The sequence below is a fragment of the Protopterus annectens genome, chromosome 10.part0 (genome assembly GCF_019279795.1).
Source record: "Protopterus annectens isolate FY-2018-M chromosome 10.part0, PAN1.0, whole genome shotgun sequence".
In the NCBI taxonomy this organism is placed as follows: domain Eukaryota; kingdom Metazoa; phylum Chordata; order Ceratodontiformes; family Protopteridae; genus Protopterus; species Protopterus annectens.
The window spans coordinates 1,751,694,957-1,751,709,773 of record NC_056744.1 but is presented as its reverse complement, the minus strand read 5'-3'; the positions used below and the strand labels follow the sequence as shown (position 1 = coordinate 1,751,709,773).

At 40.6% G+C, this 14,817-nt stretch overlaps 1 protein-coding gene across 2 annotated transcripts in view; it reads right to left on the bottom strand.

Moving 5' to 3' along the window:
* Positions 1–14,817, bottom strand: part of ATP2A1 (ATPase sarcoplasmic/endoplasmic reticulum Ca2+ transporting 1) — a 107,409-nt gene that overhangs the window by 58,183 nt on the left and 34,409 nt on the right. For both annotated transcript variants that reach the window (XM_044086533.1, XM_044086532.1), the window contains exons 9-10: positions 4,440–4,606; positions 4,252–4,340 (exon numbers count right to left, since the gene is read on the bottom strand). In XM_044086533.1, coding sequence (XP_043942468.1) covers positions 4,252–4,340; positions 4,440–4,606 — 256 coding nt within the window. The remainder of the gene's footprint in view (positions 1–4,251; positions 4,341–4,439; positions 4,607–14,817) is intronic.

The following is a 14,817-nucleotide window of genomic DNA, read 5'->3' as shown; positions in this document are numbered from 1 at the left end:
TAACAGATTCCATTGTGGGCATCAGTTTTAGTGAAGAGAATGTCTTCACAAGAGGATTTAATGAGTTGGGGGCTCCATATAGATAAACAGAATAAGGGTTTACAAAGTTACTGTAATCATAATACTTCCTTCTTGAAAGTAATTCATGCAATTTTGTATGGACTTTATACTAACAACATTTGCTGTATGTTCTGGCAGTTTGAATTTATTTGTCAGTACAGTCAAAGGTGTGTTTCAGTTTTTAACGGACAGAAATGGTGTAAGTCCTTTAGATTATTGTGAGAGTTATTGTTGTCCCTGTGACTTATTAGACGTATGTAAGATTCTTGCATGAGTTTTTCTTTGTTTATAGGTTCATAGGTTCATAGCTAAGTACTAGGTTAGGTGTCCTTGTGGGCTGTTTTAAGCCTAGCCAGTTTCCATCTTGGTACTTGAATTAACCTATTCCATATGGAGTTAGATTTGCCTTACCTATCCCATGGTTGATAATTATATAGTACCTCTAGTGAGAATAATTGGGATCATGCCATAGATAATTTCAGGGGACCCATGTATGGGATAAAGTATTTAGGAGCTGCCAATGTCCATTAGTAGTACATGGGACATAATACAATAAGAAAAAAACAAAAACAAAGTAAAATGATCTTGTCTAGTTGGAGGCCCTCCGTCAAGAGGGGCAGCCCAGTGACCTTAGGTTTTCCTGTTGTCAGAAACTAGCGAGGCGTAGTTAAAATACTTATGGAATAATGGACAGGTTTGGCCTTAGAGTACAAAGTGAAAAAGGACATAGACAGTAGAATTTTGCAGTGTTCACAGCAAACCCTTTTAACAGTCTGAGAGACAGCTTTACAGACGTATATCATTCGATGGTAAGTACCAAAATTGGATTAACTATATACTTTGCAGTAAGAGATGGAAGAATTCCATATAGTTGTCTCAGACTATCAATTTATTATTCCAGAGTTTAGAATTAAAATGTATTGTTATACTTTTCATGCATCTGTTTTATTTAATTTCATATCTAGGTATAGTCCTGATTTTAAAGTGGTTTCAAAACAAGATAAAGATGACATGTTTTTGATTTTGTAGTTTCACTGTCACCTCAGTTTTACCTTATGACTATAATTACAAAATTATGTCAGAGTAGGTACTGGTGATGATTTACATGTGGAAGCAAAGCATGATTTGTAATCAACACCGTTTTTCTTTAGAGGAACAGCTGCTTACTTATTACGGTTTCACTAATAGAACAGGTTTTAATTGTCAATGTTGTGTGTTACACCTGTGAGACTTAGCTGACAGCTTGTTGTACTAGGGTATAAGATTCCACTGTTACTGTATTTAGCACAGAAAAAGTAGTTTATATACTACTATAGGTACAGAGACATTGTGGTGTCAGTCTTTCATGATGTCATGGCATGAGTTTTTAGCTTCTGGAAAAGTTTCATGGGTCTTTCTCATCAATAATGGGTATAGTTCCCCATACTAAAGGGGTGGCGTAAGCCACAAAACTATGGGCTAGGCTTGTAAATGCCCTCGGGCAGATAGCCTAGTATGAACCTATGAACCTATGAACCTATAAAATGAATTATAAAAATAACAGATTTTGCAAAAAATACTGTAAAATTTATTATTGTATATAGTAAGGATATTACTCCCATCTCTAAATGTTTGTTATTTACATTTGCTGTCAAAACTGTGATAATACACTTTAAACTAAAGGAAGCAAGAAAAGCATCTAGGCCAGTGGTGCAAGCTCAAGAGCAACAAGTGAATATGTAATGGCATTGAAAACTAGATTCAAGGGATTAGAGTTGGTAGAGCACTTGCAGAACTATAAACTGAAGTGTGATATTGTCCAGGAGGTGACAACATGAATATTCTTAATAGAAAGATTAAGAAGGCAAAATGGTTGTCTGTGGAGGCCTGTGAAATGGTCAAGGAAGGAAGAAGAGCAAAAGGCGTTGCTGACAGAAAAAAAATTACGTCAAACTGAATACAGAGTTTCAGAGAATAGCAAGGAAAGATGCGGGGGCATACTTGCAGAAGACAATAGAATACAAAAGCCAAGAGATCTGTTCTAGAAGATTGGCGATATTAAAGGAAATAATAAAAATGGGCATGATGAAAGACAAAAAAAAATAGGAGAGACCTAAAAGAAGCAGAAAATATTAGGAAGAAGTGGCAGGAATATACAGATCTATGTAAGAAGGACCCTAACGTCACTGGTACATATGATGGTATGTTCTCTCATCTAGAGCGAGATACCTTGGAGACTAAAGTTAAATAGAGCCTAGAAAGCTTTGCTAATACTAAGGCTGCAAGAAGTGAAAGTATTCCAGCTGAATTATTTAAAATCCTGCAAAATGATGCATTTGCAGTACTTCTTGTTATTTGCCATCAGCTTTGGAAAACTTGACAGTAGCCATTAGATTGGAAAAGGTGAGTTTATATTCTAGTCCCAAAAAGGCAGTGGTAAAGAGGACTCAAATCATCAAGCAATTGCACCTGTTTCCCATGCTGTCAAGATAATGCTCAAGATTTCACAAGCTAGACTCCAGCAAAATATGAATGCAGAACTGCTAGATATAAAAGTTGGTTTTAAAAGGGCCAAAGGCACAGATATATAAATGGCAATATCCAGTGAATAATGGTAAAAGCAACAGAGTTCCAGAAAAGCAACAGAGTTCCAGAAAAATATGTACATCTGCTTTATTGAGTATTCTAAAGGCTTGTACCGTGTGGACCATAATTGGGTCATCTTATTTATCTTATGAGAAATCTCTATGGAGATCATGAAGCAACACTTAGAACTGAATATTAAAAACGGATTGGTTCAATATGGAGGAAGGAGTATGACACAGCTGTATTCAGTTGTAAGCAGAATATATTATGTGAAGTACTGGGTTAGACAAATCAGATGCTTGAATCAAAGTTGCTTGGTGAAATTTTAACAACCCCCAGATACACAGATGATACAACTCTGTTGGCTAAAAGTGAGGAAGAGAGAGGAGCCTGTTGGTGGAGATGAAAGTACAAACCAGAAATTCTGGCTTCTTGCTCAACATAACAAAAAAAAATCAACTGATCTCATCTAGCATATAAATGCTTTAAATATTGATGGGGAAGAAGGGGGTTCAGTGACAGATTTTATTTTTCTGGACTCAGAAAGATCTCTGAAGTTGGTAATTACAGCCATGAAATTAAACAACACTTGCTTTTTGGAAGGTAAGCTATGGCCAATGTGGATATGATTTTAAAGAACAATGACATCACATTGTCATCAAAGGTCTGTATGGTCAAAGCTATGACTTTTCCAGTACTCAGGTCTCAGTACCATAAGCCTTCGGGTCTCAGTACTCATAGCTACTCTGATAGACTAAAAGCCCTGTCTCTCAACTCAGTATCATACAGAATTCTGAGGTATGATTTCTTCTTAGGCATTCTGTGCTATGAATGAGCCATCACTCTTTGAACTGCTTTTCTTAAATAAAACTAGCGGTAAAGCAAACAGGCACTCCAGAGACCTAGACCGATACTTTCATGTCAACAACACCAGATGGCTTGACAGATAAAAGTACCCCACAGTTCTGAAACAGTCTGTCCTTACCTAGCAAGCAGAGTATTTCCTTAGCAACCTTTAACACCAGTCTGGATGACTGGATAGGTGATCACAAATTTTCACCAGAGATATGTGGAGAGAATTTACTTAATGGTGACATTTATAATCTCTCACCAGTGCTGGTAGATGTGCTGAGCTTCTCAATGGTCTCTGGCCATAAGCTTAGTAAGAACCTATGGAACTATGAAAAACATGTGACTGTGATATTTGGGCTATAAGTAAGGCTGTGCACTGGAAGATTGTTCCTTTGGAACTGTAGTGGTGGAAGAAACTTTTTGTGAATTCCATGGACTGCGAGAAAATCAAACTGATTAATACTCAAGGATATAAATAAATTGTTCTGTGGAAGGCCTGATGGCAGGGTCTAAGATGGATAGACAGCATTAATGAAGTAATGACTATGAATTTGTAAGAACTTAAAGAAGCATCTTTTGACAGACAGGACTGGCATACTGAAATCCTTGAGGAAACAACTAAATAATGTCAGCAGCATAACCAGCTTTGTATTTGGGGTCTGGTTATGAATTAAATGCTGTTAGTTCTGGCAAAAAAAAAGAAAATATTTAGTGTCAGCATCAGACAGAGTATATGTCTTGTTTTCATGATTTGAAAAAAAAAAATCTACTTACACCTCTCCTTCAGGGGCATAGGTGGAGCCGGTAATGGAGAACTCATTCAGGGTGCAGATATCATTATCTACTTTTTCAATAATGAACATCTGCAGAAAAAAAATGGAAAGAAAAAGAAGCAATGTTAAATCTGACTTAGGAGCATTAACAGATTTGTGTGAAAAATGACTGGAAATTTGTAACTGTACCTTGCAGACAGACATCTGGTTGGTAGTGAGTGTGCCAGTCTTGTCTGAGCAGATGACTGAGGTGCAGCCAAGGGTCTCAACGGAAGGCAAGCTTCTGACAATTGCATTCTTCTTGGCCATACGGCGAGTACCCAGAGCAAGACAAGTTGTGATGACAGCAGGCAAGCCTGAAACGAGGTCAAGAAAATATTCTGTTAGCAGAAGCATGAATACATAGACAGTAAGAGTAGATAAAGGCCTATTGGCTAGCTCCCTGTCTGTCCTATTCCTGCGTGAACATAATCACAGGTAAAGTCTCTTTACAATTTCCATCTGACTGTTGCACTTGTTCCGCACTCTTTTATTTGCATAAAATAAATAATGCTGTAAGTGACCATTCAGATCTGCTCATTATGAATTTTTTAAGTTCTCTGACATCTCGATAAAAGACATTGAAGATAATACTTTCTTAGCTTCCTGTTAATGTAGCCGCCTTATATACATGTCAATAATAGCTAACACTTGTGTGGTTTTCTTCTTGTCTTTGACTATTGCTTACTTTGCAGCCCAGTTTTTCACATGGCTTTCTCACACTGTCATAGATGAGTTTCAGAATGGGCTTTGGATTCTGTGATGAACACAAGAATGTATTGTAGCATAAGCATGGCAATGTTTCTAGAACGGCATGCCCTACGTTTGGTTCAATACAGGTAACTAATGCTTAAAGCCTTAAAACTGTGTGGAATCTGTGTATAGAGCTCACTTTGCAGCACAGTACTGCATATGCATTCCTCTTCAGCTGGACAGTATACTGTCATTGCAGATACTTTTTTCTCACTTGGAGATCTCTATGTCTTCTGTACACTAATCTAGGTAACTACTTTGTTGACCTTTCAAAATCAACATATTCCACATTAACTGCCTCTTGTGACAGAAACTAAAGAAAGCTAACTCAAGGTTTTTGGGCAGGCCTTCCATATCTGCAACCACATGTGGGGTGTTGTGACTCAGCTATATTCTGTACTTCTTTTGCTACACTTCCTCAATAAATGCTAGGCAATCTTTTCTGTAGTGGACATCAGCCTGTCAAGCTTATAGCACCTCCTACCACACTTCTTTCTCTTTTTGTGGAAACAGAACATATCTGTGGTCCTTGTATCCACCTTTCCAAAGTGTGTGCACAGTTAACATTTTAGCCACTTCATTTTGTATTTCCCATTGCAAACCATCTGGTCATTAAAATATTTAGATTTATGAATCGCTGTTAAAAAAATAAAAGAATTTACTCAAGTTGACACTAGAAGCTTGACTGAGCAAGACGAAGCATCTAAAACCTGAGTTGAAAAACTGTTACCACAAGGTGCAGATATGCTGGCATTTCCAATGCGCATGAAAATTTGAGCACACATATGCATGCGTGTAAACACATATGGTAGGGTTTTGCCCACTGCAGCCTGCAACTCTGAATAACCTCAATGAAGAATGCAGTGATTTAGGAAAAATATCCCAACTGAATTATAGGAGTAATGTTTCTTTCCCTTATCTTTGCAGAGCCACTATCCTGCATCCCTCTTTCAACATTACTTACAGCCATCTGCCTGCTTTGAGGCATATTACTGCCTGACTTGTATTGAAGAAGTGTATGTCTGATTGTAGATGGCCTTGGTAGTTAGTGGAGGATAGCTCCATCTGCAAATTCCTTCTAGGCATACATGCACTTTGTCTTAGATGTGTACTTTTACTTGCTGACACACTCACATATACTGACATCAAAGTAAGATTGTGTTGCATGCGTGTGCACACATATACACACACACACACACACACACACACACACACACACACCCACACACACACACACACACACACACACACACACACACACACACACACACACACACACACACACACACAGACCATTCTTTGTTGAGTGTTTGGAGTGGTTTCAGCTAGCACTAAAACATTCCACTTCTAACTGCACCCTCAATTTATCTGTAAGCTTTGTCAGTTTACTTTTCCATGTAGATTTCCCCTATAGTTTCAACTTTCATACTCCTGTCTGCCTCTTTAATTATGTTGTCAGAGGGTTCTACCTGACTTCGTCGACAGCGCAGAAGACCGACAGCGGAATTCGGAGCTCCAGAAGATCGAAAACGAAGAAGACCGACGCGAATCGCGAGTGGCAGAACATCGACAATGCAGAAGACCGACACGACGGATGACAACACCAACGCCGAGGATGCCGACATGGGGAAAGGCTGTGTGAGTATGCGGTAGTGACGGACGTTAGGGTGCGAGGCAGGTAAGTGTGGAGATTGACGGTCTGTGGGGATAGGGGTGGGTTAAGTGAGTTAGGGTTAGGGAGCGATAGGGGTGGGTTAAGTGAGTTAGGGTTAGGGAGCGATAGGGGTGGGTTAAGTGAGTTAGGGTTAGGGAGCGATAGGGGTGGGTTAAGTGAGTTAGGGTTAGGAGCGATAGGGCGGGTTAAGTGAGTTAGGGTTAGGGAGCGGGTAGGTAAGTGTGCGATAGTGACGGACCTTAGGGTTAGGGTAAGGTTTAGTGTGGGCTTGTAAGGATTTTGGTGTGCTTGTGTTGTGTGTGTGGTTTGTGGAATGGGGATGTGTTTTGTTTTTAATAATTGTTATTGTGGTGTGTGCAGTGTATGGGGTTTCGTGTTTGTGTACCGTCGGTTATTTTGTTGTCGGTTATGTGTGGTTTCGTGTTTATGGACTGTCGAATATGTGGTGTCGGTGATGTGGTTGTCGGTGTTGTGTGGTTTCGGCTATGTCAGGTAGAACCTGTCAGAGACGTATCTTACTGTATAGTAACTGAATAATTGAATTGTCGGTTTTAATGTCAGCTTTTTTTATCTTCCCCATCTTTCAGTCATTATATTCTGTTAGAGAAATATCTTATGGTATAGCAAAAGCAAAACTGAAGTTGCTTTTCTCCTTCTGCTTTCATTTTTATCTCCCTACCTGTTTTCTGCTTTATGTGTAATGCTTTACAAGAGATATAACAAACTGAAATAATCTCAGTGTGGCAGACAGTGATTAATAATTTTACAGTATGAATAGACACTGGTGAAGGAAGCAGAGGAACTAACACTATCCTACACTAACACTATACTATACATGCTTACACTTATCAAGGGTATCAGAACTTGTCAGAGATTTGGGACGCATAGCTAGTCTTAAAAAGGCCCTTGTGGTCGTTAGCCTAGTAAACACCTATGAACATATGAACTACAGAGCTTGGTACAGGGGCATTTCTGGTTGTTGTTGTCATTGTATGTGATTTTAAAAACTAGTTCAGAACACACCCATTTTAAGAATCTCGGCATATATGGAAGGGTGGCTGCATGATTCAGAGGGAGTGAAAAATCTGGTAGAGACCTTAGAAAACTGGAGAAGTAGTTTGTGTTATTTTAATGTAAAACTGCATATTTTTGAACATTAACACAGAACCACAAGATGCATTACGGAATCTATTTTGTTATATGGTATTTGTAGTTATTGAGCTGCCTGCTATAATCTTGTCTGTTAATCTTCATTACAGTGATAAGGTAGTGTGCAATGTGTAGCCAGGTGTGCTGGCTACCAGTGAACACGGCTGCAGGTTACTGTTTGCAATACATGCCACTCAGCAGGGCACAACAGTGTTGAGGATGCTGGATTCCTTTGGGTAATGTAATTTGAAGACTCGTGCTTCAGATTCCAAAGACAGGAATGTAGAAAGCAGTGAATGCCGACTTCTTTTGGGTAGTGATCCAGGTAGAAGGGAGCATTGTCATCCTAAAAATGGGGCAGCAGGCTGCTGTGTGCAGGGATTGCATGTATGCAAGACACAAGGTTAGAGGATGTCAGTAATTTTTTAAATAAATAAAGCTAAAATAATCTTAGGCTGATTGGTACAGCTTGTGTTGGTATTAAAATTTAGCGTGTGCTTCTTCTGCCATATTTTAGTAATTGTTAGTTCAATATGCATATTGTAACCAAAATATCTTTTTATGTTAAAGTATTATGCTGTGACCTTTAATATTATTATTATTGCTATTATTATTAATATTATCATCATTGTTATTATTATTTCTGATATGTTTCTAATTTTATGTAGGTTGTGGCAGAAAAGAGTCCATTTGATCCAATGCAGTGCATATGAATAAATAAATACATAAACAGAGAAACAAATAAATAAATAAGCATCTCACAGAGAGGTGGGTAACTGAGCTCACTGGCTGAATCTGGGCAGAGGTAGAGTAGCAGGAAGCAGGGACTTCAGCTGCTTTGCCTAATGCTAATGATCCTCTGGAGCATGTTAAAATATACAATTTCTGCCTATAATTCTGTCTTTCACTAAAATATCCACAAAGGATTACTTGGACTTACTTTGTGTTGGCTTGCTTTTATCTTCCTTCCACAATCCCCTTAAAACAGTTGAAATTAATTGTCATTGCCTTAACTATCTTTTCTTCCTCTTAAGGCAGTTGAAAGTAATTGCCATTACCTTAACTATCTTTTCTTGTTAGCTATGACATGCATACCATGCTTATTCTAAATGACCAAAAACATCTTACTGAATCCTTCACATTATTATATTACAGTAAGCAGACATCATTAAATGCAAAACCTTGAGACAGGTGCTTTTGCTTAGAAATATATGTTCTTGAAACAATCTTAATAGCTTATTGGAGAATAATTGTTAATGTAGTAGTCAGTTACTGGTAGAGTTATTGGACATTTCGTAGCTTAATTAAACAAAAGAAATGCAACTAGTGTCAAGGTTTTTTCCTTTTTTTTCTTTCTTTCTTTTTTTATTCTCAGTAATTTTCTGCCAACTTGTCTGCAACCATCAGGTTCCCATGTCCTGACACACAAGAAGGACATATCATTCTGGCAACCATCAGGGTTTTTGCTTTATGCCTAATCCATAGCCTCCATGGCAGCCCTGCCATGTGGAATACGCACAGTAGGTTCATAGGTAGGTACTAGGCTGTCTGCCCGAGGGCATTTATAAGCCTAGCCAGAATGTGTCAGCTTTCACAGCCCTATTGATTAATTAACCGATCCTCTGTTAAGCAGAGCCAATTAAGTGATCCCAGGGGTGTATTTTCTGTTACCCATCCACTTGTCAAGGTTTCTCTTGAAGAGTGTTAGTGAGGGGCTCTGCCTAATGTAGTTTGGAATTTTGTTCCAAAGCATGGGGAGTCTCTGTGTCAGGAATCTATCCTTCCAGCATGTTCTATTTATTGTTGTGGCAAGGTTTAGCTCACTAGAGCGTGTGGCTCATAGTGACTTGGATTTCTTTAGGTGGAGCATGTCCATCAATTCTGAGTTGGACATGGCTTTGTAAGTCAGACAGAGATCACCTATGAGTAAGCGATATGCCACTGACTACAGCCAGAGTTTTTTCAGTTGGGCTGCATAGGACGTATGTTTGAGGCCAGTAATCCTCTTGGTGAGATATTTTTGTGGTCTCTCCAGCTGTTGGAAGTGTATTGTGAGCTACATCCCAAATGGGACATTGTCCTCTATGATGGGTCTGATGAGTGACGAGTAGAGGGGCACTATAACCTCTTTATTTCTAGATGCAAACCCTTTAGTAATTAGATGGGCCACATAGAAGGGTTTCCTAACTACTTTGGCAATATGATTGTGAAAGGAGAGATTGCTATCTACCTGGGTCCCCAGATCTCTTATTACCCCTTCTGTATTAAGGGGGCTGCCACCTATGTGGTAATTCATGGGTGTTTTGTTTTTCCCAAACGGGATGTCTATGCATTTTTTGGCATTTAGCTTGAAGCCATGACTTTGACACCAGGTGTCCGTCTCAGTAAGGCCCTTTTGGAGGATGTCCGTGACAGATGCAGAGTCAATTATGGCTCCCAGTTTGCAGTCATTGGCGAACTTGGTTAGCCATAGTCCTCCTATGTTTGCCTGTACTTCTAAGAAGTATATGCCGAACAGTAGGGGTCCCAGGACCAAGCCTTGCGGGACACCACTTGTGACTGGTTAAGAGTTGGACTGGGAGCCCGCTATTCTTACCGTGTGAGTTCTGTCTGTAAGCCAGTTTGCAACCCATCTCGTGATGTAGGGGTTTATGTTCAGGCTGGTGAGTTTTTCTGTAATACCCGAGTGGGGAATGGTGTCGAAAGCCTTGGCGAGATCAAGGTAGGCTGTGTGAACAACCTTTCCCTCGTCTATGGCCTTGGTAACTGTCACGAAGAAGTCAACCAGGTTTAGTAGGCTTGATCTGCCCTTAACAAAGCCGATCTGGGTTGGGTCAAGTGTTTGGAGGTTCCCAATGTCTTTGTTAATGAGTTCCGTGATGATGTGCTCCATAGCCTTGCAGACCAGGCTAATCAGGCTTATGGGGAGATAGTTACCAGGGTCAGTTGTGGCCCCTCCTTTGTGGAGTGGAATAACTGTTGCTGTGCACCATTCTATGGGCACGTAGCCTGTGGAGAGCCTTAGGTTGAACAGTGTGTTTAGGTGGGGGGTTAGTTCATTCTGTAGTTCGTGCAAGACGCAACCTGGGACACCATCTGGCCCCATTGACGCTGTATTTTTGACTTTTGAAAGGGCTATTTTCACCTATGCGTCTGTGATTTCTGGGACACTACACTTTTTGTGTATTGTTGTGGGCCCTTTTAGGGGTGAGAGGGGTGGTGAAGTTTGCACTGAATCTATCTGCTAGGATGTTGTCAATATCAGTAGGTTTAGTATATTTTGTGCTATTTTGCACTAGTTCAATGCATATCTGTGAGTTGCCACTTAGATTCTTAACCACAAAGCCTTCTTTAGCTATGTTATCTTTTGAATCCTTGGCTATTTTTCTTTCGAAGTTAGCCTTGGATGATTTTATGAGGGAGCTTAGTTTCTTACTGATACTGATCAGGGATGTCTTTCCTTCTTGGGATTTGCTTTTTTTCTGAACTAGTTTCCTCCTTCTATTGTATAGCCTGTTTATGGCAGGGGTCCACCAAACTGGTTTCCTTCTCTTAGAGGAGTGAGTCTTGGTTTTGCTAGGGATGGCACGATCCATGCAGCCTTTTAAGTGCTCATAGAGTGCATTTGTAAAGGTTTCTGCATCTTGGGCAGCGTTATCCTTTAGCATGGGGGCTGTGAAACTTACTGCATCTGTCTTAAGTAAGGTGAAGTTTGCTTTAGAAAAGTTTTTTACTGTGGTTTCCTTAGTTGGAGGTGGTGGTGGGGTATGGACATCCAGAGTGATTAGTTTATGGTCTGATCTAACCAGTGACGGGTTGACCTCCGGTGTGGAACACCTGTCTCCCATGTTTGTGATGATCAGATCCAATATGTTTTCACCTCTGGTAGGGGAGTTTACCAGCTGATCCAGGGCGTTTGAGTTGATGAATTCCAGGAAGCACTGTGCCTGGGAGTTTGTACTCAAGTAGTTTTCCCAGTTAATGGTAGGGTAGTTGAAATCGCCAATATCAGGGTGTTCGGTTGGACCTTCATGTTTTCCAGTGTCTCCAGAAAGGTGGAGTGGTGGTCCTGGGTCATGGAGGGTGATCTGTAGCAGGCCACAATTTGCATTGCAGATTTGCCCGATGTTAGTTGCGCATGGATGATCTCAGAGTTATCATGCTGCTCCACTAACCTGGAGGTGTAGGTATCCTTGATGAATATGGCTACACCCCCTCCTTTTGTGTTTCGGTCCGTGTTCTGTGGGCGAAACGTGTGGTATGAGTTGTAGCCCGGTAGTGCTGGGGTGCTCTCTGGAGCTTTGAACCAGGTTTCAGTTACTGCACAGATGTCGACGTTCTCCATACTGAGGAGTGCTTCGAGCGCGTGCATTTTGAGATTTAAACTCCTGGCTTTGGGTAGCATAACCCTCAGTTTTTTTGTTAACTGTGCTGTTTACAGAGGTGGGTTTGACTTTTGAGCCTTACCTAAAAAAGGCACTATGGTGGCAGCAAGAGCCTTGGCCAGTATTCGAAAGCCTAGGGGTGACAGGTGCAAGCCGTCTCTTGCGAAGCAACGCGGCTTGTCGAGCATGTCATCCCAGGCTGACAGACACTGGATCCCCTTTGAATGACATCCGAAGCTTATCCAATTGTTGAAATTGATCATTTTTTCTTTATACTGAGGTATCATTCTTGGTGAGGGCAGGATGCTACTCAGGGTCAGGGTCATACCAGCCTGGGCAACATTATCAGAGAGCTCTTCCATGTCTCTTTTCATGTAGTCCAGGGAGGTACGTTTCAGGTCATTCACACCAACATGAACAATGACAGAGTCATATTTGTACTTGTTCTGGAGTGACCTGAGTGCTTGTGTTATGTGGCGGATTCTTGCTCCCGACAGGCAGCTAACAGTAACTTTCTGCTTGTCCAGCCTAGTGAGTGGGACATCAGTGTGCCTGACTATAGAGTCACCTATTACTAGTGTGTTAGGTATGTTATTTCGCCTTAAGGGTTGTGATTGTGCGGCACACTAATTTTGTGTTTTATGTGTTGTCTGGTTTGTGACGGGAGGTGCAGGTTGTTTGGGTGTCTGCTTTGGAGATCTCTGATGCTTTTGCAGGTTTTTATTTAGAGTCTCCAAGTATGATTTTGTGTATTTATTTGTATTTTTTGCCAGTGCTGGCTTAGTAGGTCTATGTGTGGCTGGAGGTGCGGTGCCAGTGTTAACCTTCTCCTCTTGACTGTCTGTTCCAGTCTTGGGTGGAGACAGCTTAGCCTCCAGTTTGGCTGTATAATTGCATCTCTTGCATATATATGTTATTGTTTTGTGGTAGGAGGAGAAGGTTGTCTGTGTACATGAGGCAGTTGTAACATTGCCTCAGGATACCCAGATTCACCGGCTGGACTGGAGAGTACACCTGAAATTGCCCTTTTGGTCATGTCTGAATAGTAGGGTGAGCTGCTTAGTCGCTTGGTTGGTGAAGGGTAAATAAAGAACCTTGCCCTGCTGGGCAATCAAGTGTCAGGGTATATTAGTGCTTGCTATTAGGTCTGAGCAAGTGCTGGGCTGTAGAATGCTTTTTGAGTGCTTAGGTTGATAGTTAGACTAGTTTCAAGGGAAAAACTGAAGAGGAGACTTGGAGCCGAGAAGAATTTAACCCTAGCTAACTGGCACTGCCCGGTGCACAAAACCGTGCAAACACGGTTTTTATAGCAGAGAAATTAAGGAGATAGAAATTAGCCCGAAATGGCCAATAAACTACTAACTTCTGAGCTGGAACCACTCCCCCAGGGACAGATAGGCTGCTCAATGCTCCCCTCTCTCACAGGTGAACAGAGAAACTTACTTCTATCCAAGTAAGGTATGGGCAACTCAGAATCTTGTAACACAGCCCTGAATTCAGCACTAGCCTGAAAACTGGACTATACTAGCTTAGATAGGCGGGAAACAAGGAATTTTTTTGTTTTTTGTTTTTTTGAAAAGATAAGGCAAAAACAGTAAAAAATACACTTAAAACAGCTTTAAATGACTACAAACTATCAGATAAGGCTATAGCACTTTAGTGTGTAGTCTACAACAGTTAAATTATTTAAACAAAAAACGACTTTTTAAAAGTGAAGGCAGTCAAATAAGTGCAATATGTGAAAAAAGCAAGCTTTTGAATCACAATAAACGCTGGAAAATCGACGTTTAAACAGTTAAGTACAGCAAGAAAGTACAAAAAACTGATACTTAATTACTCCAAAGTCTCTCTTCTAACCTAGAAGGCTTGTATCAGTTTAAGGCTTTCTAATGCTTCCCAGTAGGTTAGTTACAGGAAAGATGGGAAACAAGCGCAGATGTGGTCTTTTAAACCAGAAAGTTGAAAGATATGGACAAACCAATAAACTACAATTTCTGGGCCAAGAACCACTCCTCTTGTGGTAGACAGGCTACCTAGTGCTTACCACTCCCACTGATAAGCTAGAAGGCTTTCCTCCAACACAGAAATGCTTGCGGGGCTCAGAAGCTTACCAACAGTCCTGAATACAGCAACTCTATATCTGGACTAGGTTAGTTACAGGAAAGGTGGGAAACAAGCTCAAGTGCTGCTTTTAAACCAGAAAGTTGAATGAGATGGAAAAAAACTGCCCAAAAGACCAATAGCTACAATTTCTGGGCCGGGAGCCACTCCTATTGTGGTAGATAGGCTACCTAATGCTTACTACTACCACTGATAAGCTAGAAGGCTTCCCTCCAACGCGGAAAGGCTTGGGGGCTCAGAAGCTTACAAAGAGTTCTGGATACAGCAAATCTGTACCTGGACTAGACTAGTAACAGGAAAGGCAGGAAACAAGCGCAAACACAGGCTTTTAAATCAGAAGGTTGAAAGAGATGGAAAAGCTTCCCAAACGGCCTATAAACTATAATTTCTGGGCCAGAAACCACTGCTCCTGTGGTAGGTAGGTTACCTAGTGCTTACAACTCCC